The 26295-nt window shown below is 39.6% G+C and overlaps 3 protein-coding genes across 10 annotated transcripts in view; 2 read left to right on the top strand and 1 right to left on the bottom strand.

The window, feature by feature from the left end:
- The first annotated feature begins 477 nt into the window (after positions 1–477).
- Positions 478–6844, top strand: ifi44g (interferon induced protein 44g). Of its 2 annotated transcripts, none has more exons than XM_034531308.1 (8): positions 478–705; positions 1755–1903; positions 2392–2443; positions 3569–3764; positions 4398–4544; positions 4892–5063; positions 5468–5568; positions 6193–6844. In XM_034531308.1, exons 1-8 carry the CDS (start codon positions 629–631, stop codon positions 6382–6384), a joined length of 1086 nt encoding a protein of 361 aa, XP_034387199.1. In that variant the 5' UTR covers positions 478–628; the 3' UTR covers positions 6385–6844. The 2 variants fall into 2 exon arrangements, with proteins under 2 accessions (XP_034387199.1, XP_034387198.1); XM_034531307.1 differs by having other exon boundaries at positions 479–705; positions 4392–4544; positions 6193–6407.
- A 1869-nt stretch (positions 6845–8713) lies between these two features.
- Positions 8714–14061, top strand: LOC117729434 (interferon-induced protein 44-like). The gene is made up of 8 exons (XM_034530459.1): positions 8714–8826; positions 9553–10194; positions 11013–11061; positions 11391–11586; positions 11676–11828; positions 11927–12098; positions 12764–12864; positions 13177–14061. The coding sequence occupies exons 2-8, from the start codon at positions 9723–9725 to the stop codon at positions 13372–13374; spliced, it is 1341 nt and encodes a 446-aa protein (XP_034386350.1). The 5' UTR covers positions 8714–8826; positions 9553–9722; the 3' UTR covers positions 13375–14061.
- rabgap1l (RAB GTPase activating protein 1-like) overlaps positions 14040–26295 on the bottom strand; it is a 98271-nt gene continuing 86015 nt past the window's right edge. For all 7 annotated transcript variants that reach the window (XM_034530451.1, XM_034530453.1, XM_034530454.1 and 4 more), the window contains 7 exons: positions 24487–24579; positions 21499–21609; positions 20856–20960; positions 20265–20348; positions 19746–19817; positions 18651–18851; positions 14040–17760 (listed from right to left, as the gene is read on the bottom strand). In XM_034530451.1, coding sequence (XP_034386342.1) covers positions 17599–17760; positions 18651–18851; positions 19746–19817; positions 20265–20348; positions 20856–20960; positions 21499–21609; positions 24487–24579 — 828 coding nt within the window. In that variant the 3' untranslated portion in view covers positions 14040–17598. The remainder of the gene's footprint in view (positions 17761–18650; positions 18852–19745; positions 19818–20264; positions 20349–20855; positions 20961–21498; positions 21610–24486; positions 24580–26295) is intronic.

Below are 26295 nucleotides of genomic sequence, written 5' to 3'. Positions count from 1 at the left end.
ATAATAATAATAATAATAATAATAATAATAATAATGGATTCTATTTGTAAGGCACTCTTCATCCAAGAATCTCAGAGTGCCACAGAGCCAGTACATAGTTAAAACTAACAATAATTTTAAAAAAAGGAATAAAAAAGGAATAGTTGACAAGTCATAAAACTCAACTCAAAAACGCCTTCCTGAATAAAAAGGCTTTTAGGCCAGTCTTAAAAGAGTCCATTAGGCTCCTCGACACATATTCATAGCACTTTGTTCACTGTGGTCTCTTCTACAAACAGGCCCAGCTGTGTATGTGTTTACAGTTTGCAAATGCCCTGATAATGTAGTGTTGTAAATCACGTCATTCTGCAATAAGCAATTAAGGTAATCAATTAGTATTTTAATCGTCACGTTTCCTAAATTGATACTCAGTAAGCAAACGCAACCCCAAGCACGTGAGGTGTTGATGTGTGTTGTTTGGCTTTTCCTGGTCACTGAACTCGGTGGGCGGACTCAGAGGTCTGAAGCAGACATCAACGCGCTGCTCCCACACACAGCGGTGCTACTTGTATCATCGGACACCACGAGAGTTACGTTTCACTTTCTTTTCCTCAGAAAGGGACTCGCCTCTGCTTCGCCGAGCCGACGTATGTCCTCGAGCCGCCGTTGGTCGCCACGTCTAAAGGCCGCGGTTATTATGGAGAAACCAAATAAAGACAAACCCAGGTAATGTGTTGCAGGCCACGCTGAGTTACGCAGGAAGACGGCGCGGTAGTTCAAGTGAACCCCAGCTGTGTGGAGGTGCAGCGCAGAAACTGCTGACGTCATCGACCGTACGAGTGTTAACCTTGTTAGCTTCGAATGGGTCAATATACATGGAGGTGTTTCTTGGCGCAAAAAGTGAATCAAAGTAGTAGTGATGTAGTTAATTTGTTGTATAACTCCATTGGAAGTCTCCATATTCTATCAGTCTTTGTAGAAAATAAAGCAAACTGTAAACCTGTACAACAATGCCCTTCAAAGAAACCTAAAGCTTAAAAAAAAATATATATATATATAGCCCCCAAATATTCTGTTTACTATGAAAAAGAATAGAAAAGCTGTGGGTATATTTGGGCTTTTTTCGTTGACAGTTGACTTGACACAAAAGAGTCGATTATACAAGTAACAGCTTGTTATTCAATATGTTCTGTCAGTTGACTCGTCGCTTATTGGATTGATCATCTCAACAATAAATACTAATACACATTTAATTTGAGGTGAAGTGGGGAGTGGCCATCGTCCTGTAGTCAAGAGACTTCACATGGCTTCCTGAACGATCTCTCTTGTCTTTCAGAGAGGAGTAGACCGCAAATGCAAAAGAACTTTTGTCCCAGTTTTGTGACTAATTGGCAGACTTCCAATTTTATGTTTGGCTAACTGAGTAATTCCAGTATTTACTCTGTCTCTGTCAGTTTAATTCTTATGAAAACAAAAGGCTGTTGAGCATTATTACAGATTTATGTTCAATCATTAGTGCTCAGCTTAAATTTCTACACAACTATTTGGGAAACTCACATGGATTTCTCTGGCCATCTTAACATCAGCTATTTTTAGATCACATTTTAGGTCACACATATATATATATATATATATATATATATATATATATATATATATATATATATATATATATAGCATTTTAGGTGTAAGGCTTTTAACCAAGAACAACAAAGTGAATTTCTGCTCCTTTGCCTTGACTATGCTCTGATGCATGTGATTGTTTTCCTCATCAGCATTGGCTTTTCATTTGGAATACCGGTTCCGGCTCCTTCAGCTAAACCTGCTATCGGCATGTTAACGGACAGCAAAGATTCTTACAGCATAGTTACAGGTGTCAGTTCAACAGAGAGAAGAGTGAAAGATCATTTGTATACATTCCCAGGTAAGCTACTTAACATTTCCACACCAAGAACACTGTCAAAGACCAGCACTACCATTGAATATGTCAGCTACTCTTTTGGTTTTTCTCCATTGGCTGAATGCATTGTAAAAAAACAGTAGACACAGTGGAAATAGTCCCAAACAATAAATGCCTTCTTCAAAACTCTTTGTGCAATTAACAAAATTCCATAAATCACTTTCATTCAGTAATGTGCATCAAATTACAAATGCACACGTCTACTACGTCTCACAGCTGTATGTCCTACTCTCTCTGTCTCAACTTTACATGCAGTATCGTAGGTCACCACCCTGCTGTGTGACTACATGTGGCCTCATACATGTACACTTGTGTTAAATACTGTACAAAGATTGTGTGAAAATACATGTGAAATAACTTTTAATATTCAGATACATGTTCATGTATTTTCACAAAAGGGGTGAAACACAGCAAACCGGATATTTGATGTAACCTCATCATCTTCTCCTCAGCACCGCGACCAAATTTGGAATGTCAATGGAGAGACATGGAGTGGACAGAAGAGTGAGTACAAAAAAACAAAACTTTCTATCAGGATAAAAGCTAAATTCTGAAGCAGGGGCACTTCCTTCTTGCCTCTTCACCTTTCAGGTGGCCCGAGATGGTATTAAAAGTGGTTGGGGAAGGTCATTCACTCCTTCCAATCTACTTTTTCAAAAAACGACATTGTCCTTCTGAATATCTGTAAACAGGATATGAATCGCTGGGCCTCATTAAGGTTATCACTAGTGGGGTGCGTTAACATAATACAAATTAAAGTATTACCTGACTTTTTAGCTCTTCCAAAATATTCCTATCCTGATTACATTTTTCTTTTTAAAATCTTGATAAAAATACAATTTATTTCATAGAGGGAACAAACCGAGTCGGATCAGCAAGATCCAACTCCAAAGACCCAAGCGCGCAGGAGGCCGAGCTTTACCTCATCTACTGAGCAGCACTGCCACATCTTGGCAATAATTTGAGAACAAAAATAATAGTGAATCACACAATAAGAATATGGGCTCAGTTTAGGAGACATTCTGGGCTGCATGGAGCCTCTCCCCCATTAAATTGAATCAGATGTTTACACCCTCGTGTACAGACCATGCATTTACTCTGTTTGGATAAAGGGATCAGATCAATCCATAATGTTACACTTAGAAGAGGCATTTGCGTAATTTTCCCAATTATCCCACATCTATGATTTACCAAGGAACCATTTTTTCTGTTACTTGCCGGTCAGGAGCTTCGTACGAAAGACATTTGACTCATTTACGAATAAGCCTATAACATCACACATTGACAGCTTCTTAGAATTGTTCTCGAACAGCCGAGGATTGATATCCCAGATTTATGAGCTCATTAACAATATCAACCCACACTCAGGGTGGTAGTCTATATGTATGTTGTGTATCCTCTTCTCGGTGGGATAAAAACTGAAAAGTAATAACATTTATTTACAAATAAATAGTAATAAAAGTCACGTTTTGCAGCTATTTGAATCACTTATAGTCAAATAAATATTTATATTCATTTAAAGTAAACTTATTTTAAACAATATCAACATATTGCCTTTTTATTATTCCTTTCAACTCATTCAGATATTGTATTTATGCTGAACAGCAAGTAACTTAAATTCTAATCTAGGCAAAGGACGAGCCTGATGAAGACGATCAGCTCCTACAGACCAAGCAGTGCCGAGGTGACTCGGGCTCAGGTTCTCCTCCTGGGTCCGGTTGGTTCTGGAAAGTCCAGCTTCATCAGCTCAGTCCAGTCTGTGTTTAATGGAAGAGTCACCAACCGAGCCATGGTGGGCTCTTCCTCCACCAGCTTCACCAAGAAGGTACAAGTAGAGCAGTACCATGAAAGTGAGAGAATTCACTCAAATAATAGAGATTTATTTTGAGCGAGGTGGGGACTAAATGAGCTGAAATGTATCGTCAGGTTTCTAACAATGGGGAGATGCTGAAGAAAAGAGTTTGGGCCTCATTCGGCCTTTGAGTTGTGAGTTATTTGCATTTCATGTTAAATAAAACCCTCTTGGACACGATTTTCACAAAGATGTTTTTCAAATTTATTTGTGAAACTTCATCTCATGCAACATTAGTTCAAAAGTTGACTAAGACATCCAAGTCAATATCCACTTAGTAGATTTTCTTTAAATCCCAGGGTCTTTTTTAGCGAATGAAGTTTGCCTGTTTATCATGAAGTTGTCAACTCGATGCACTCCTCTGTGTTTCAGATGTTTTTCCAAGTCAAGGATGTACTTTCACGCTCAATTCAAAGTTAAATGCTGAATGACAACAAAATAACAACAAATTAAATATAAATATATAAAAATATAGATGGCAACACTGAACCAGAATGTCTCAAGTTTGTCCACCAGAGGACCGTTTTGGTGCTTCCCTCCAATCAGCAGCGCTGTTGCTTTAGGCGTCCATCCCATTAACTTGTGTTGTGTGTGCGTCAGATGCAGTCCTTCAACATCCACGGTCAGAATGGAGAGGATCCAACTGGGCTGATATTGTGCGATATGGTGGGCCTGGGAGGTGGAGAAATGATCGGACCGACCCTCCACGACATCCTGTCCATCATCAAAGGTCATGTACCCGAGGGGCACAAGGTAAGCAGGGTCTTGTAGTTTTAGCGTCGCGCTAAAGAGAGCAATGCCGGTGCATCGGTCCATACTGAAATATTCCTCACCAACCACCAGATGGATTGGCACAGCATTTTATACAGACTCTCAGATTCCCTTAGGATGCATTTCAATGACTTTGGTTAGTGAAATGTCTCGACCACCATTGGATGGATTGCCATGAAGGTTACAGACATTCATGGTCCCATCAGGATAAATTGTAAAAGCTTTATTTATCCTCATTTTATCTCGCTCCATTATTAGGTCAGACTTAGTTCAGTGCTCACAGCTAACGCTCAACATGAGTTGTGTTGCTCTTCATTTGTCTCTCTCAGTTTAGTCCAGATCAGCCAGTGAGGTCTGAGACTGTGGGCTATGTGAAGAGGCCAAGCCTCAAAGATAAGATCCATTGTGTGGCCTTTGTGGTGGACGCCTCTAAAATCCTGACCTACCCTAAAGACCTCAGCACCACCTTCCAGCAGCTCCGGGAGCACATCAGTGACCTGGGTAAGAAAAGGAAAGACAAGCAGTTAAAAACAAAGACCATTTCACCAACTCATTGAAGTTCCTCCTCAGACAAACTGGGCTTTGACTTTTGAAACTAAAGTGGAAAAGCAGAACTTTGTCAGTTTTTAACTTATCTTAGTTTTCAATCTTCAGAATGTGTTTATGATGTACACATTTATTCCTTAACGAGCAAAGATTTCACAGACCTGTTTATTTGTGTTGGATTTTGTCTGTTTGCTGCAGAAGTACAGAACAACTTTAGCTTTAAAACCTTTAGAAATCATTTGAATGCAAGCACTGTTGAAATCTTAACTGTCAGTAAATGTATTTCTCTGGAAGGTAGCAAATAAAATCTGTTTTATTGCAGTGAAACCTTAATGGCAGCCTTGTATTCTGTCTGTTAGGTGTACACCAGGTGGCTCTGCTGACCCACATAGACCAAATTTGTTCAGAAACGGACAAAGACACCACCCAGGTTTACAAGAGCCGCGCCATTCGGGACATGGTAGGTTGAAATAAACCTTATGCAGTTTGAGAAGTGTTCTTGTATTGTAATTTAACTCTCCAGACTCAGAGACATTTCCTCTAAATGAGAAATGCACTAACCACCCGACCATGAATGTACTGCATAACACAGACTAAGGTCTAACAAGGTCAATTATTAATTAAATTGTCAATTAGTCAACATGCCTTATGAACATGCCTGTGAGGACACAATGCTGAATTAGTAACTGATAATGTATTTTGTAAATTACTTGTAATGAAGATTTAGTTTTGAAAATAAAGAGGTTATTAATATAAGTTTTACAATGAACAAGTGGAGTAGTCAATTACATTATAAAATAACAAACAAACAAAGGCTTGGAAACAGTCCATAACTATCTGAACAATTCAGGTCTAGACTGTACTTTTTTTTTTATTCTTTCCAATGCTTAGTTTAAAAAAAAAGAGAAACTACAGTCAGATCCTTTTTTATTTTGTATTCCTCTTTGTCTAGATTATTTCCAAACTAAAAGTACTTTACTTTCTGTGAGAATAAGATTAACTTTCAAACCACACCGCTTGAGATGATCATTTGTATGCGTGTCAGTCTCACCCAATTTGTAATGACACGTTTGTGTGTTTGCAGATGGGTAAAGCTGGAGCTCTGCTGGGTATGTCCAGCTCCTACATCGTCCCGCTGAAGAACTACTCGTCAGAACTGGACCTGGATGTGAACACGGATGTGCTTCTGCTTAGTGCTGTCGACCACATCCTGCAGTATGCTGACCTGCATTTCCAGGACCATGCATCCCTCCACACAGGGCCAAAGATAGACTAAAACATTCCTTGTTCTTCTAAAAATATTGAAAAAGTCATCATTTACATTTAAATAATCGTTTGTGGTTTAATGTCAACAATTAAAACGCAACCTCGGGGATAAAGGATTTTGTGAACAGGATTTGATCATTTCTGACTATCGAAGCTACAGTACAATCACATAAAATGTCACATGTAGTGGCTTTAAACTTCCATGTGAACCTTTACGCTTTCATGTTTTTTACAAAATTATAATAAAACATTTTTTATAATTCAGAATAAAATCTGAACTTTGTAATATCTTTTTTGTAAGCATAAACTATGCTCTTTATACCATGGGCAATGAGCCTCATTGCCCATGGTATAAAGAGTGGCAGTTTTCTCACATTTCTTTTTTATTATGTAATTTACAAGTGGTGTTGACCTGTCTTACTGTCTGTCCTGTTACTGAAATACAAAATAAACAACTACTTATCTTTAAATCATCGAAACATATTCTGTTCACAATAGCATCATCATGGCTTTGAGGCTCAACAACTTTATTTTAGATTGTATTTATACTGTGTATATATATTATTTTTATTGGCATCTCTTACTCTGACAGCTGCCTTTTGGTCTTAATGCGGGATCTCTACAAGCAAATGTACTCCTTTATTGTTCACATTAATATAATGTGCAGTATAGGAGGCACTCATCAGACTCAAATTAGCTATTTAATTGCGAGAGTTTAGTGGATGCGATTAGAAACACTTTTTCTAACGAGCCCCACAGAAAGGTGTTAGGATAAGAATACAACATATGATTTGTACCTGAACTGGCAGCTGAGTTCATGGCACATTTGTTTTAGATTCAAAGGAGGAGCTAAACTGAAAGCACTTCATAACTGTTTTGTTTTAATTTGTTTTAATTTGAAAGCAAAATGATTTCAGTCTAGTCCAGTGTCATTTCTGCCAGCTGTGGGTAATTTGCACCCGTCTGGCAGACTTCCTGTATGGACGTCCTTCTACAGTAACGACTGAGAGCTGCTCACCTTCCTCAGCTATCGACAACCCGGTAAGGATGAATAGAAGAAGATTAATGTATTATACATAGTAATAATGATAATAATTAAGGGTTTTGTATTTGGTAAAAAAAAAGTGTCTCCCTGTAAAATCAAGAATCACATTTAAAATTATTCTCACCTACAAAGCCTTGATTAGTGATACACCATCATATCTTAAGGAGCTTGTAGTACCATATTGCCCCACTAGAGACCTGCGCTCACTAAATGTGAGGCTACTCGTGGTTCATAGAGTCCTAAAAATTAGGATGGGAACCAAAGCCTTCAGTTATCAAGCTCCTCTTTTATGGAACCAGCTTCCACTTTCGGTCAGACACAGTCACACTTTGGGGCAGACACAGTCACCTCATTTAAGAATAGACTTAAGACTTTCCTCTTTAATAGTACTTATAGTTAGGGCTGAATCAGGTGTGCCCTGGTCCAGCCCTTAGATATGCTGCCATAGGCCTATAGGATAGGATTCTCTCTTATTCTCTCTCTCCTTTACGTCTCTTCATTGCACATTACTAACTCTACTTCTTCCCCCGGAGTCTTTGTGCCTTCTCGCCTCACAGGGTCCATTAGACCTGGCTGTGTCTGAAGCTGGTCCTGGGTCCTGACTTCTTGACCCTGCTTCCTGCATCCAGCCCCTGGCCTGGACCTGGCCTCCTTCCCAATGGCCCTGCCTCCTTGTTTGTGCCTCCTGCCTCAAAGGCCTGGCCTCATTGGTCTGGCCTCCTTCCTGATGCCTCCTGCCTGGTGGGTCGGCCTTCTGCATCTGTGGCCCTGCCCCCTGCCATTGCCCTGCTGATGCCCCCCCACCCTCAGACCTCTCCTCTCTTCCTCCTTTTTTGCTTTACTGTACATCATTTCTACTGTTATGGTACACTTTAATACTAAACTTAAGCTAGTATTGTAATCGGGGGTGAGGTTAAAAAAATGCAATGTAATATTAATACTATATTTTGTTAATGTGCTAAAACTAATATGATGATTTAAACCAACACATTTCCACATATGTGTGTCCCCCAGATCACCCAAACACTTACAATATTGTTCACTCTGTTGAGTCTTGAAAGTACCATTACTGTTGCAAACGTAAATACATATAGAAAGTATTTGTATACAGACCGAGTCCACAACCTACACTGTGTTGTGATACTGTTACATCAAGCGTTGTATTCATAAATACATTTAGCTAAAATTAGTATCTAAACTGGCTACTAAGTTCACTCTGAATTTGTTTCAAACTAAAAGTATGTGTTCAGAATACCGCAAGCTAAATGAGATATTTAGAGACCAACTTCAGTTTTATTTTGAAGGCAAGATGGTTCCAGTTGGAACACTTCGGTTTCGTTTCTGGAGAAACTGCGTGTCACGGGTCTGCAGAGGTAACTTAACTGGGCACGGCTGTTCGAGCATAAGGTAAGGCTGAAAACGTTAATATAGTTATTTTAATATTGAAAGGTTTCATATCTTGCCAAACTTTTACATGAATTAGCCAGTGGGATTTTCAACTGGTCATCACTTTTGTGACTTGAGTGTGTGGCAAGTTTGGGGCGAAGGCTAGTTCAAATTAATTTGATTAAATCCAAATTGTAATCCTATACCTTTTCCCCGGATTAATACCCACACCCGGAATTGAAATTAAAAACCGAAACTGTCATGATCATACGCTGATTTTCATCTGGTTTTAAAACAATCTAAAAAAAAAAAAACGATCTAAAAGTTCCTTTCCGGTTGAACCCGTTTGTGAAATTAATTACGATTGATAAATTGTTCTAAAAGAAAGTGAGAAGCTGTCATCGCAATAATCGGGGTGTGGCAAACCATTTCTTTATTCTGGTGTTTATTAAACTGTGTGAATGTTTGTCAGTCTGAGCGAGAACATTTACAGTTTATATTATTCTGTGCCAGGGTAGCAAAGGAAAGCCTTATTTTAAGTCTTAACTTTGATACAACGAGGAAGAATATTTGTCACTCTTGAAATATAAAATCTAAGCTATTGGACCAATTGACGCGTGCATTATACCACAATACATCAATCACAACAGTAACAGACAATGCCATCTTACTTTGAATGGTTCTTTAATGTTTTTGTGTAATGTTTTTTAAAATGTATTATTATATTTCTTTAAACCTTGAACATAGGGTGCAACCCACATACATCTAGTGTATCCAGGGGGATTCAAAGAAGTAACATTCAGTCTGGATATCCTGCATTTTTATTCAACCGTTGCTTTATGAAGACACCAAAGTGAGAACAACGTCCAGGGATTGTTCACTATCCTCGACGCACTTGAACAGACCGACTGTCCACTATGAACTCCATGCTGACCAGCAGCCAGCGGAGAACAATCTGCTCCACGCTGGGAAGAGTCAAACTCCAGCTGCTGTACAAAGCCAGCATCCACGGTTTCACAGGCGCGGCCTTCCACCAGCGATGTGACACCCGCTGTCCCACAGTGTCTGTGGGCTACAACGCTGCTGGCTATGTGTTTGGAGGCCACACCAAACAACCCTTCAGTCAGTCTGGGTACTATGTGAATGATGACAAGGCTTATCTTTTTACCTTCAGTGGAGAAGAGCTCCTCAAATATCCAGTTATTAAATCTAAAAATGCAGTGAGAATGATAGGAAACTCTGGTCCATATTTTGGAGAAGATTTGGTTCTTGTCACAGGAAACAAAGCAGTCGTCTATTCCACACCTGGGAATTATTACAATTTTGATGCTGCAGAGATGCACGGCAACGACCTCAACCTGACCGAGTGTGAAGTCTATGAAGTGGAGGGTAAGTTCAACATAAATATTATTATGATTATTTTTATAATTATTATTATAAAATGATTTGGGATGGTAAGGGGCTGAGTCTAACATTTAATTTCATTAAAAAAGCTAGGCCCTTTTCGCATTATAGTTATCAATGGTTCTTTGGAGCCTCCTCTTGAAAAAACTAGATAGACCCTCCACCAATTATTTCAAAATAATATATTTAAGCAAAACATAAGTAAAAGGTCAGGTATGAAACATAATTTAATGTGAAAAGATGAATATGACATTAATATAAATGAAATGTATTACAACACATAACACACTTCTCTTTATTTAAATGAATGAACCAGGTACAGCAGCAGCTCTGTAGGTACTGATGGAGTTACTTGCAGGATTAATAAAGTATGAATAAAGTATAAGTAAACTATCTATCTATTTTAAAGCTACTTAAAGGTACAGTTCCCCCAACAATAGAAAATGCAAGTGTTTCCTCATACCTGTAGTGTTATTTATCAATGTGGATTGTTTTGGTGTCAGTTAGTTCTGGAGATATCAGTCATAGAAATGTCTACCGTCTCTCAGATATAATATACATTACATTGCTGTTGGCTTGTAATGCTCAAAGCGGCACAAAAAAAAACCATTTGAACAAATCAACAGTAAGTCTTTTCTCCATAAATCCTAATTACTCTTGATAATCCACAGACCTTGTGAGCAGTTTCATGTAGGAACTATTTTCTTTCAACCATGGTTCCGAATGCATTACTAAATAGAAAGGTGCACTATTGTGTATCCATAAAACTTGATAAGATCATTGTTGTTTTTGCTCTTCAACAGAAACCTCAGAACTTGAGAGGCCTTGGAGGACTATCACCTGGAAATCGGAGTAAGATGTATACCATCCTGCACATAAAGCCATTTACATGCTTTATTACAATACACGATACAGCATGACACAAGTTCATGTGTTCCACATAATGATATGCAACGCTGCTACTGGGCATACTATACCAACTTTTGCCGTGCTTACTGAGCTATACTATTTTTAAATGCACAATTATTGACTTATTGTCTTCATTATCTCTGCAACCACGACTGCTACCATCACAGAGGTCAACTGGCTGTGCACAAAATACCTTTTCAACAACCAGGCTGAATGAAAACAACCTTATCACTCAATGAAAAGTAAAAAAAAATATTTTCTTGTTTCTACAGGAAGAGAAAGGAGCTGATTGAGAGTCTTAAGATGTACAAGCCCACAGATAGCTCCGTGTCCCGGATTCGGGTCCTGCTTATTGGACCAGTTGGAGCTGGAAAGTCCAGCTTCTTCAATTCTATCAACTCTGTATTCAGAGGCCACGTCACCAGTCAGGCCATCGCTGGCTGCTCTTACACCAGCCTCACCACACAGGTTAGTTCCTGCCACTCATTGATTTACTTTTGTAGTGATTGATTTCAGAATATAAAAACCTGCACGGTCTCCATTTTGTGGTTTCGCAGTTTCGCACCTACTCTTTGAAAGCTGGACGAGAAGGAAAACCCCTGCCAATCATCTTCTGTGATACCATGGGACTGGAGGAAAGCACCGGGGCGGGGCTTGATATCGATGACATCTGCAGCATCCTTAAAGGTCATCTACCAGACTGTTATCAGGTACAGCTTTGTGTGACATCGAGCAGGAAATTGAGCCATTGATTTTGTTGCAGTTAACTCAAACTGTCCCTGTCGTTCCCCTCGACTGTATGACTCAGTTCAACGCGTCTGCTCCTCTGCATTCGGAATCCAAAGGCTATCTTAAGTCTCCAGTTCTGAAGGACAGGATCCACTGTGTGGCCTACGTCACTGATGCCTGCAAGGTGTCCATCATGCCCAAAAAGCTGGAGGAGAAGCTGAATGCTGTCCGCAGAAAGATCAACTTAATGGGTCAGTACAAATTTAATTTCACGTCATTATAATGAAGACATACTGTACTGTATGTGCCCAGAATAAGTGTATGTTTTCTTAATCTCAACAAAGTACAACAAACATACAGTAGACCTACAAGGGACACTTTAGGATGACTATTTAACTGTTTATTGTTTTATATCATTTATAGGAAGAAACATGTTATATTAGCAGTCCCCGCTTGAGTCCACCTTCACTTATCCTACAGCCATCGGTACAGCTGGTAGTGAAGATGTACATTTACTGTGTCACTGATCAACACTGTAAACTACTAGCTTACAAGTAGCAATGCAAATGGTGGTAGCTTGAACTTGTGGTGGTTTAATGGGAGTTTTGTTCTGTGCTCACAAAGTAAATGTTTAACTTCTACTGAACCGTGAAAATGTATGCAAACGTTTTTACAATGGAGCAAAACAGTCCATAATACACAAAATTCCTCCGATAGTCTACAAAGAAATGCTTAGTATTTTATCTGACAATTCAACGACACAGTGTCTATTATGTAGGGACTCGGGAATGAGTTTAGCCAAGTGTAGTTTTTTTTCAGTTATAGAAGAAACATAAATTGCAACACAGAAGTAAATCATTTATCAACACAAATCAACAGCATTTTGGAAATATTCTCTCTGCTCTGTTGTTCCCAGGGATCCCTCAGTTGGTCCTGCTCACTAAAGTCGATGAAGCCTGCCATTTGGTGTCAGAAGACGTGAGCAACGTTTACAAGAGTGGCTACATCAAGGAAGTGGTGAGGAACTTAAGATTTTATACAGAAGAAAAACACTCAACGATTTGTTTAAGAAATTATGGGAAACCATGACTAATACACTATAAGAACTATAATACGAGTGAGATGGCAGCCAATCAAACCGGTATATTTAGTATTTTATGTCATCTGACTTTTGTTTCGAAGTTATTTGCTTTGTAATGTGTAGCCAAAACAAACACCAACAATATAACATAAACTTTTCCAATGTTGAATCAATAAAATGTAGTCGTTACATCTCAAATGTTGGCAACATTCTTTGTGGTCTTTAGAAACAAGTCTTTTGTGATTCAGATGCAGGAGGCCAGCGCTCGGCTCGGGGTGCCAGTGTCCTGTGTCGTTCCAGTGAAGAATTACAGCGAGGAGTTGGAGGTGAATCAGAACTGCGACATCCTGCTGCTCAGTGCCGTCAACCAGATGCTTCGTTTTGCTGATAATTACTTCGATGAACTCAGTGACCGATTAAGCGACATTGAAATCGAACTACGTTGAAGTATTTGTGCAGCAGATGTTTATATCTTGTCCAACTGTTACATTACATGTCATTTAGCTGACGCTTTTATCCAAAGCGACTTATAATAAGTGCATTAAACCATGAGTCCAAACTCAGAACAACAAGAATCAAGCAAGTACAATTTCTTCAAAAAGTTAAACTACAAAGTGCGATCAGTAAGAGCCTGTTGTGAAAGTTCTTCAAAATGACCCATTGTTCAGCAGGTCAAGTCCAAGACGGCTAATCCCATTCATATTCTTGCTGTAAATGGATAAATGCCTGATAACAATAAGCTATTGTAATGAAGATAAACACCAATACAACAGGTGCATCCTGGTCCAAAGGCTTGCAGTTGATGATCCTCTCATGTGCTCCACTGACACCAACAGTGCCAATACTAAACTGTCAGAAACGTGTTTATTCCAGCCGGTTTTCTTTCCATCAAGCTTTGTAGTAATACATCTTTTTCTGAAGAAGTATTTGATGCCATGGGAACAACTTCCCAGTGTCTGCAGCTACATTAATGCATATTAGCTTCTGCTCCTGCTTGTCAGTGATAGGATGTAGAATTTGGAAACTTCCTTTGAAAATCTGTAATCATTCCTAAACTTAATAATAATTAGTCAGTATGTTGTTGTTCAATAACAAGCTGAAAGTGCATGAATAAACAGAAAAACTGAAATTTATTAATGTCAGAGAGTTATTGTACAGCAAACAGTGTCAGTCGGACCAGCTGAGGAGCGATCCCTCTCTGTGCAACAGGACTAACACAACACACATCACGCCTCTTATCAGACTCACCGCCTGCTTTTACATTGAAATTAATTGAATTAGACTGGATTATAAATTGGCAGCTGTCCTCTCAGTGACAGTAATAAGTTAAAAAAATAACTGTTCTGTGCTCAGGATAACTTTTAAACAAACGCACATCTTGAAATAGTGTTTAAAATACAGATGTTGTGTTAGTGCACATAAAAGACGTGGCAACATCTGACATTAAACTGGCTGTATGCCTTGGTACTGCAACCGTCACAGGGGTGGCCGACAAGAACGATGGAATGGGGAAGAAGGAACGTCCTGTAAATGCAAAACACACCTGTGATTCAAGGATTCCTTCCCTCTCACTTTCCATCACATTGACGCATTTCCTTCAGCAGAGCTGCTCAGTGGCGACCATTAAGAGAGCAGTGGTCGTACTGGGAGGCAATGAGAATGAGCAGATCTGTCAATAGGATCAGATGAGGTTGGTTCAGGGGCGTTGGGAGCACAGAGGAAGACCACTGGGGACGGAGCGGAGGGGAGGCTCTTATGGGACAGCTGCCACTCGCTGATATTTCAAACTGTCAGACGGCTTCCCTCTCATCAGCCAACAGCTTCCGTCAAAACAAAACAAAAAGGCAGCCATGTGAAGAAGAAGAAACCATTTCAACTTCCACCACTTGAGTTACAGTGCAGAACACACTTGTACATACACACATCGAAAAACACACACTTACAAACAAGTACACATGGGCTTGGTCAGAGTCCAAAGGCTGAGTTCAGTGACAACCAGAGTGGAGAATAAAGCGGGACATTTGGCGGCGGCGCTGCAGCTCTGCTGACGGCACCCGCTCATCCACGTGAAAGCAGAACACGGCATTTATTTGGCTAATTGTTGTATTTGTCAACAGAGACAGCAAAATCCTCCTCGTGACCTTTATCACTGGCTGTGGTCCTCACATTCACTGTAGATATTAGCATCCAGCAATGGAATAAGAATGTGTTTGTTATTTGTAATTGATTTTCTTTCATAGTCAATAAAGCTTGTGTGTTCAGTTGGATCTTTTTTTAACGACATAGTACTAGTTAAAGTGCTAGTGGGAACTAGTCGTCCTATGTAACTATATTTTTTAGTACACAAATTAATGTACTTCTTAAAAGATTAGCTGACGGGTAATATTCAATACATCATATACTAAAATGTTAGCCATATGTCCACCGTGGACACAGGGAAGTTATGCTGTTCTTATTGCGCAACGACTTAATTAAAAAGTCTGTTGTTTTAAAGGGGAAAGAAGGTGTTTGGCAATGACGGGGAATACCGCAACTTAATATTGCTTATAGGCATTTATTTAGGGATGAATTGTGCTATGCAACGGATACTTAGAGCATACACTGTACTATAAAGTTACCTAATTTATTGTGCTGACTGGTATCTACGGGGGAATATTGAGTATGAAGATTTTAAATATTTTGTGTGTGTTTTTCTGCACAGCGTTACATTACAGATTACACTCAGTTTCTCTGTGATTACTGGAAAGGATTATCTGGCTCTTTGAGGGCCATTTTCATCTCCGGCAGGAGTACCATGTAATCGTGTGCATGTGTGTGAGTGTGTGAGTAAGCCAGTGAGTGTGCATCTCTGTGTCTGTCCAAGGCGCGTCTCGCATTCTGCTGCAGAAAACTGAATGACATTTTCGGTGCCCAGTAGTGGCTGTGTGCTCAAGGACCTCTCGTGGTTGCGCTGACTCACACCGTCTGAAAACACCTTTTATTGCCCGTTTTATACAGCCATCCACTTCCTGCTCACTCCTCAATCACTCACACTTTAACGGCACCCGACCGGTAGCGGCCGCAAGTGATAACACTGCTGAGTGCATCTCCGACCCCCCCAACCGCCACTCTGATAACAGTTTGTGGTATATTTGGCAACCAGCTAATGAAAAGAACTGTGTTTTTGGCTTAAAGGTAAATGGAACTACACACACTGCTGTACCTCATCTCAGCTGCTGCTTTGTAGGCAGACAGCGTGGTGAGTTTAATTTGAGTCTCAACGGGGGTTAGCCAACTGTTGGTTGTCGTGATTCAATCACACAACAATGTCCGATGCAGACACATCTGGCTGAGTGCACATCTCTAGTTTTCAGTTTCAGAGCCCTGATATCTACTACACTGCCTGTTTGCAGACACCAGAGACAATTGAGGCAACTTAAAACAACTCGATTGACGGATACATTTAAAAACATTTTCAAAACTGAACATTTACAACCAAGGTATATGTAGCTTGTACACATGCACCTCACATTATCACAGAAGATGTGAGGCATTGTATTATAGTAATCCCTATTGAACTATGTAAAGACGGAACGGCCACAGAAAGGGAAAAGAGTATGTAGTGAAATACAAAACAAGCCAATCAAATACTTACAGGCATGAGCTGGAATCGGGATAAAAAAAAAATATCAATACATTTTAGAGTGATATTGCACACCTTGAGTCCTTTCAACCCATGACAGACAAAGACAGGAGGGACATGAAGCACATTAAGATCTCTGCAGGTTGTCATTTTGGTTCTTCAGCATTTGGATTCGACCGACTCAATCACACACTGTGCTTACGTCAACATCTAGAGAGATGACCTTCAAAATCCAAACGGTAAAAAAAAAAAAGAACTGTACAAGATTATTACAAAAATCAATAATTAGTTATACATATTTATATGACAACATTGTTTACGTTATATTACTATAAAGAAATACAACTTTTTGTGTCGGCCTTGTTTTAAGACTGAATGCAGTATTCCTTTTTCAGAGTCTGTGGCTTTGCTGCGATGAAGATGGTCAATGTAGATAACTATATTCATATGCGGCAAACTTATAATATCTCTGCATCTGGAGCTCTATCACTATCATTGAAATATTGTCCACATTGTTAGACTGAATGTTGCTACCTAAAACATAATCGCATATAGAGAAATTGACTAGGACTCTGCAGTAGCATTATCGGGTCACAAGGTGTAGCTAAACCATTCACCTGCAAGAGGGATGCCATTGTGTATGTTATGTTAACTCAGCTTTCCTATAATGAGATTTCAACAAAACGGTGTCAGCAACGACTGAACCTATAAAATAAAAAAAACAACACTGAAGTTTAAATTCAGTGGTTGTCAAGCCCCACTGACAAGTCACCGTCTCCTGTCTCGTCACCAGTGAAGCAGAGAGGCTCACAGACATTTTTTAGTTCATTCAAACGTAAACACTTGTGGAAGACGGGTGGCAGGTCCAGTCGTCCGCTTGTTTCCTCCTCATGTTTTCAGATATATGCAGTCCAAGCAGCTGGTGAGCTCTGCTTTGCCCGAGGCTGGAAAAGGAATACTGCATTTCTCTGCTGCTTGTTTCTTCGACTTGTGTTCCTCAGCTCTAATGTGCATCCTGCAGGGGAATAAGAGATGGAGGGAGAGTCCTCTAGGCCGGGCCCTCCTTTGGAGAGGAGGGGGTCTGGGATGTGGAGCTGGAGCTGGAGGAAGAGGAGGAAGAGCTCTTCAGGGAGCCCAGAGTCTTGCTGAACCACGAGTTCTTGGCCGCCTGGATCTCATTCATCAGAACTCCCCGCTGGTGCTCGAGCTCCTGCAAAGACACAAGAGGACCAGAGAGTCAGGAGGTGGACTGAGGAGCCTTTTGTCATGTGTATTATAGCACTTTATCCAGCTGTCCAGATACAAAACATAATCTCCAATCACACATGAGCACTTTACGACAACTGCAGATTCAAATTAGCATTGTAGCCAGCTTTTTAATCCAAGTGTGTACTCTAATACACTTAATGGAATATCTTCTTTGTGCATCCTTCTAAGTGTCACATCCACAGTTTCATGCAATTCTATTTAGAATGGTTTCAGGTGCTTTTGTATTTACTGTATGACATCTTTATTATGTTGTCTTTTTAGTGTTATGAAGTTGATATTTCAGTTTTTTAGTGAACTGACTGAACAACGATTTGATCGATTGCCTGGAAATATGGTAAAGATATCAATGTAACCTTCAGGATTAAGTCTAAGGACTTTGTTGTTCCACTAATTTGCCTTATAGCGCCGTTATCAGGTCAACATTTTAATTTGTTCAAGAATTTAGTTTTAGAACAAATTACAGCAAACATGATGAAGCCTCAGTGGTTCTTTGTGCAAATTAGAGAATGTTTCATTGACATGCTGATGTTTAATGCATCTGATAAACATCAGCATGTCAACATTGTCACGTAGATGTGTTGACTTGAGCATTTCCCTCAAAGTGCTGCTGTTCCTAAATAAGGACTCAGATTAGCTAGCATGGTTTTAGACTTGTTTGTGTTTGTGTGTCTTTGTTTTGTTATTATGAACACACTACAGTTTTTTTCTTTGTCATACAAACTTAGATCCTAATGTCAATTTTATTCATTAAATCTATTTCCTTAATACTCCTACACCTTGGTATAAGGTCCTGCAGCAGTTATTAATATTGCTTTGGATATCACTGCTGACCTGCATGCGACACTTGGCCTCCACCAGCTGCAGTTTGGTCTGAGCCAGCTCGAGCTCCAGGTGCCTCAGCTGCTCCTTCAGTTCGTCCTTCTCCTCGTCCAACGGCTCGCCGGACGTCTTGTCTCTGCCGGGGGACAAGGCCTGAAGGGAGCCCAGGGTTGTGAACAGGTCCTTACAGTGGTCACAGCCCATGACTTTACTCTGCACGGGAACAAAAACAAGCAGAGGTTGGTGGGTGAAAATATTGTAGAGATGTGAGGTTCAGGTAAAAACACATATTCTTGTCCAAGTACACTCACACGTCAGAGCAGACACGTCTCCATGCTAGAAATACATGCTGTGCTAAAGCTGGAGAATACATATGGTGTGGAAAACCCTTGGTTTTTAGGGATTAGGTGAAAATTATTGTGGTTGGTTTTACTCTTACATGCAAACTAGTGTACACTCTTCGTCTTGATGCAATTCCACTTTATATATTTATTGCTTAATCTTTGTGAAAGCACGATGCCCTGATAAAGACCGTGTGATCAAAATAGTGGAAAGATATTTTGTGCCTGGGGACGAGGAGTATGTGATCCATATTTTCCTTTGATTTAGAACTTGTTGCCAGGACCTTTAGACACAAACGCTTATAGATTACTCCTGCCATGCACTAATTGTGCAACAGGAGTGTCATGTCACCATGGACAGGGTCCTGTGGTGAACCAATCATCACTGTGACTTAAGAGGAAGTATTACATTTACTCCAGTATTACTCTCCTGAATACTTTTGATTATTCCCTTCCTGTGTTATGTAACTTCCTGTTTTAACTGGTAAAACATGACATTAAGAAGAAAGTCCTGATTTCTTTCTTCAGGCCTGAGGTGATACACTTCACATCCACTAAGATGCTTGACAAGGGCTAAATGAGCGCTGTTGGATCATTTCTTTATTGGGGTCATAATGTACAAACCTGGGCTTGTCTTAAGTGAACTGAAAAACAGAACAGCCTTGCTAATTAATTTGTTCTTTTGATTCAACATTGTGGTTTGCAGGTGTCCTAGCCTGCAGCTTCTACCTGCTACAGGAGCTGTGGATTAACAGTGAGATCTCACCCTGACAATGTCCAGCTCTTCTTTTGTTGCCGCCTGCTGTTTTTCCAGCCTGGTGCTCAGCTGGGAGCAGATCTGTAACAAGGGGAAGAAGTTGGGTTATATAAGATAAAGGATACATTTTTTTAACTCAAGTTTCTCTAGGAAAACTACACTGAGCATTATGATATTTTCAATTTAAACTGTTTTCACACTCAGTCATATTCAAGAAAAAAAAACATTGTAGTATGTATGTAGTTCAATCTTCATTTCTCTGGGTAATAGTTATTGAAGCAGTGAAGGATATTTAACTTGGGATGAACAGTAAGAGTGACACTGATGTTTATTTTAAGAAGAGTAAAAAGTAATTAGTTTGTACCATTAATATGACCGTTATTTACAAAACAAAAACATTCAAATCGTTGCAGTATAAAGCCTATAGTCCAATGCACCGACTCTAAAAGAGCAAATGAGTGAGATTTGTATTTATTTATTTCAATATAAAATACAGCAGATGTTTTTAAGCAATTATAACTTTCCAACCTGTTTATATTCAGTTATGATCGCTGTGGTTTTCTTGATCTCCAGCTCTGCTTTTTCTAGCTCCCTCCTGAACACCTCCTTCAGCTGGGAGGAACAAAACAAGATGACAAAAACATAAAAATGTCCAGGAGGGTGAGCTGAAATGTTTGTGCATATGCAAATGTCAGGGTGATGAATTAGCCATGGCAAGGATCTATAACAATCACACATCCACTGTCCAGACATACAAGTAATTATCTAATTGTGGTTAAATAGCACACTGCATCAGTCTCTCTTTAAGCATAGTAATAAAAAATTACTTTGGCGATCAATAGTAACCACCACTCACAGGTTGGGGAGGGAAAGGTTGCGTTAGAGTGAAAGATGAGTCTTAAAAAATGTATAATATTCCCTCTCAAAAAATGATTGACATTTGGAAATATAGAGATACATGCTTTGTTGCTTCATAAACAGTTGTTCAAATATCTGTTTGTTTAAATAACAAAGTACAACATAGCTTTGACTGAAAAGATCATTGAGGTAACTGACCAATAGGATAGCAGTCTGTTAAGGAGCTTAACGAGGTGACGGTAAACAGAATGCAGACGCTACCTGAGCCGTTTCCTCCTCCTGACGTCTCTTCTCCTCCTCCGTCTCCACCAGACGTTGCTTGGTGCTCAGCAGCTCTTTGTTCAACACGTCGGCCTTGTCTTCTGCCTGAGTGCGCACGCACAAACACACAATCCCTCCAATCGATACCAAATCTGCAACCTTATCACAGTGCCATTTTCACATAACCATCAGTGTGCACGTCCACAGACTGGAAGAATTGCACTTTCATAATCATTAACACAGTTCTAGAGATTCACATTGAGAACTTCCCGTGACAGCCGCAGTCCTCCAGCGGTGTGATGAGTTGTTCAGTGAAAAACTCATGACTGCTGTTAAGGAAGTGCGTTCGATATCAGGAAATGTTTTTCTACATTTGCTGTTTATGTTGCTGTCGGTGAGAAGCTTTTTTTTAAATCAGCTCGTCTGAAATTTGCAAAAACGTCACTAGTTGCAGTGCACTCTAATATGCATTTGGAGCAAATTATCCTTCTCATTTAGCTCTATGTAGAAAACAACCATGTTGTCAGTAAGGAACACAAAATACACGTTAACACATTTGGACTAAATGTATTCAGCTTTAACTTGACACAGTAAGCGGACTACATTGTGGGTTTCAAAACGCCCTGAGGACGTGCTGTGTTACCTGGTCAAGGTCAGTCCGAAGGGCAATCTTGCTGGTGACCAGTTCATGGGCCAAGTCGTCATTCTCCTGTTCCAGTCGCATACTGGCCTCCTGAAGACGACGGTTCTCCCTCTGGACAAACACATACACACAGTTGGACAGTGTATCAGTGCCTGTAGTGTTGATGCAAAGCTGTAAACAAATCACATATTCGATGCACTCTAGAGCACAAACCTCGTTTTGATGCATGTCGGAATCACTTTCTGACTTTTTAGGTACATCTTACAACAGAAAGTGATTTTTTTTTAATGAATGCTGTAAATGAAACATTTAGCATCTACAAAGTGATAACTCTGATAACAGAAGTAAGACAAAGAACCTGATTATACACTTGACAATGTGTTTTACGGTAGTTTATTGAATTAGGTTTGTAAGAACAAATATAAAAGTCGGAGTATTGTCATTCTGAAATTTAATAAACAGCTATCTATCTGAAAAGAGATGCTTTTATTCAACAGGAAAAGGCAGTGGTCCCTGTTCTATTAGTCTCAATGTATTGTTCCAGCCCTGTGAATCTAATAACACACACACCTTAAAGTCTGCATTGTAGACCATTAGTGGAGTCTCATGACTACTGGTCTCACATGACGGCCATGCCTCCATGGGACAAAACCGTTGATACGGTTACGAGCAGTCACCTGACCCTGATATCCTGTCCCACTAACGATGACCTCTTCTACCCCGAATTAACCACACACACACACACACACACACACACACACACACACACACACACACACACACACACACACACACACACACACACACACACACCACACACACACCACACACACACACACACACACACACACACACACACACACACCACACACACACACACACACACACACACACACACACACACACACACACACACACACACACACTGTTACAGACACAGACACACACATGATTTGGAGACAGCTTGGATGCTACTCTTCAGATTAAATTAATCACTTCCTGTAAGCAAGTGATGGGTTTAATTTGGGCAAACAGAGGAAAGAGCTACAATGTCTTAATTAGTGTGGGAGGTTTTTCGCTGCTGCAAAAAACACATGATCCTGACCGGATTTTTGCTTCCTAGCCTCGCTCTCCCTCTCCTTACTTTCCTTTTTACAATGCTTTTATTTTGTACTAAGATAAATATTGAACACAGACAACATTGATTTTAAACATTTGAAGCAAACGAGACAAGCACAACCCCCCCACCTCCTCCCGAACAATACAATACATATAAGTACATACCTGAACCTGGACTTTAGACCATACAAAAATGTTGAGCATAAAGTAACTAAAATCTAAAATTCCTTCAATAAAAATTTGTTGGATTGAATTAGCTCATTTAGAAGCAGTGACATTCCTGCTTTGTCTTCTCGCTCTGGAAGAAAGTCTTTCCAGTGGCTGCAGAGGAAATGGCTCTAAACCGACATCTTATCAACAATAAAAGTCCGTCCTTCCTTTCCTCAAGGGTTTTCTATCAAGCAATTCAGGGCTTTACTGTCTAGTGAACTACTCTCTTTTACCAAGAGAAGGCAGGTTTCTTTATCTGTATCATTTTGACTCAGGAAACAAGATGATTGCTGCAAAATATTTTGAGAATTAACAAAAGGAACTTGGTCTTGGTTTCAGCTTGACCCCCAAGCCTTTTAAACCCTATTCAACGAAAGCCAAATTGATTTTAGTTTGCCTTGCCAGGCCAGACCAGTACACTTCTGACATATGGCTTAAACATAGGTGGAAACAACGAGACAGGGACCAACATTTAAAATGTTTCCACTAATCCAGGACATTGTTCAGGTGAGGGTCAGGCGTTTTTGCTAAGAAAGGTGATGTAGCTGTCATTCAACACTATCATAATAATAAAGACTTTATTTAAAGTCAAATGAGTTGGGTCTCCAGCCATGTTCTCATAAAAGTATATTTCATCTATCAGCATCAGCAGTTCAATATGCTGAGAATCATAAAGTAATAGTGTGCCTCCTGGCTAAAGTAGCAGGATATTTTGTCATTTTCTTGCTCAGAAACAAAAGTTTTAGTTGTTAACTTATTGGAAATACAGGTTGTGCCTGTCCAAGAAGCAATAGAACGGAAGAAATGAGCCTAACTGTAAACTTGTTGTTTACTTCAACGCCTCTTGGTAAAGGAACAGTACAACATTTATAACTAAGAATCTGTCCACTACTTACAAAAGATGAATGCTCCACATTGCATGAGCAGTAGCTACAGTATATAGAAAGTATATCGAAACTGTTCCTTTAATTTTATGAATAAGTTCAGGTCGTTTTTAATGCTCGAAAAATTTGGATAAAAAGAATGAATCTGTTCCCTGAGCTCATTTTGGAAAAACAAAAAAATGAAGGATTTAAAGTGGAAAAAAATCCTGATAGAATAAAGCAAACAGAGGAAAAGATGCCGTCTGACAGTTTGAGTTTGACTGAATGTCTAAATATCTGCCTCACCCCTCCTGTTTTTACCCTCTGAAGATAAAGTCACTTTCAGCAGGCAAAAACACCCCGGCAGCTTCGCCCAAAAATAAATGTTAGAGATGTTTGATAATGAAAAAGGTCTGTGATGTGTGAGAAGGCTTTTTTCCAGCCAGAACAGTGTCACACATATCAACGCTATTTTGTTTCACAGAAGATGTCTAATATTAGAAACATGGCTAATTTTAGCAAATACTTACTACATCACAAACTGTAAAATATATCAAAGAGGAAAGCGTTTTCTTACCATCTCTAGAGCTGAACACTGAGAAGTAATTAAATGAAAATGTACAGGTACCAAGGTTGCTTGCACATGAACACACTGTATGTGCTTCTGTAATGTGGCACAAAAAAGGGGATAGGTGCATTTAACTTCTCCCCCTGGTAGGCTTAACGTGTGTGTGTGTGTGTGTGTGTGTGGGTGTGTGTGTGTGTGTGTGTGTGTGTGTGTGTCCGTCCGACCGACCTGGAATCGGTCGATGGGGTCTTCTTGTTGCAGCTGGCTCTCTCTCAGTGTTTGATATTCTTTCTCAAACTTCTTCAGCTTTTTCGTTGGAACCTAATAAAACAACAGAAAAGATGTCATTAATTATTATCACTCATATATTTATACTACAGTACATACTCAATAGGTCTTGTCACAAATATGTGCTAATGCAGGGTGACTTTACTCAAGGTGGAAAACACTTTTCAGTTGTGATTATTCGCCACCATTAAAATAAACTGAGAGGGTCAGAAGTTAAAACACAGACAGATATCCTTGAAGCACAAACTCAAAACTAACTGCTGAAACATTGTTTTATTGTGGTTGCTGCTGCTCAGTTCCTATTTTGTATCTGCTCTAAATATGTTTATGACCAGTATGTTGTTGTGCTCTTTTCACACTAGATACGTTTCAGAAAAAAGAGACCCAATAGCACATTTACAGTACATTTGACTGCAAATCTGCCCGTTTCAAATTACAAATCCTTCTCGAACAACAGAAACTTTCAGGTCACAGCTACACAAGCGACAGGAGTTCATTTCCCACAACACAAACTGGGATGAGGAACGGACACATTTCCATCTTGGAAGTACAATTCACATGAACACACCACATAATGCATCTGTCAAAACACAGGAAATTCTGTTAGGAAAGTAAATAATGTTCAGTTTGGTGTAACTATCTCTGAAAGTACATTTGAACTAAGCAGGGTTTGGTTTTACCAAACAACAGTGACATATACATATGAGACAACAGATTATTGATATTGAACGTCACCTGTTTGTGTGCTTCAGGTGGGCGGTAATGTTATCACCTCTGTCTAGAAGCAGTGTTGCCATAGCACCCACCAGTAGGGCTGGGGATCCAAGTCAGTCTCAGTCACATGACCCCCCCGCCCCCCCCCTGAGACTGCTGTGTGTTTCTGTTGAGTCAAGTATCTAATGTATTACTAGGGGTGCGGTTGTATGTTATTTACTCTTTGTCTGTCTTGCGTGTGTCATGTTATGAAATTGTGTTCAGAAAACGGGATAATAACTACAAACTTGTTTAAATATTTGTTGTTACTTGGTGGAAACAAACAAACTATAAACATAAAATAAATCACTTCTTATATGGTAGAAAGATGTTACAAGAGTTTAGAGTCAGTGTTTACAAGAGCTTTCATAAACTTGGGTTTTTGAATGTCAGATGATAATTTTAAGTAATATTGTCTTCTGCAACTTTGAAGTTTGCCACTGTGAACAATTGATTTTTCCCCAAGGCAAATTCGTGATATTGGGCTATACTAAATAAACTGAATTGAATTGAATAAGCAAAGATTTGTATAACAGATTTCCTCCATGAATAAAAACCAGATGAGGGAATCTGAACAAGCTGCTTATTTACACCAACCAGGGCAGTCATTACTTGTCCTCCTGAGTGACCTGTGGGTTGACCCTTGACCCCTACCTCCCAGGAACCACTGAGGTAAATGAATGTCCCACTGAAATCTATCTGACACACGATTCCCCAGCAGAAACCAGACACCAGATCTCAGACTCAAGTCTGTTATCGGTGTGCAAAGAAAGAGCAGCTTGGTCTCTGCAGACCGGTTCATGAAAATTATTTTATTGTAACAAAACAATTGATTGTTCCCCTGAAGGCACCAACACATCCACTGAAACACTCATGGTGCTTTGAGATGTTTTGGATGTCAAGGACCTATTAACGAATTCAACTTTACTCGTTGTCATGTTTCATCTTCAGGTATAGATTTAGAAGTGACCTAGCTAGAAATGCAAGTTTTTTTTT

This window comes from Cyclopterus lumpus, chromosome 4, assembly GCF_009769545.1.
Source record: "Cyclopterus lumpus isolate fCycLum1 chromosome 4, fCycLum1.pri, whole genome shotgun sequence".
Lineage (NCBI taxonomy): Eukaryota > Metazoa > Chordata > Actinopteri > Perciformes > Cyclopteridae > Cyclopterus > Cyclopterus lumpus.
Note: the sequence above shows the minus strand (reverse complement) of the source record. Positions and strands in the feature narration are given on the sequence as shown.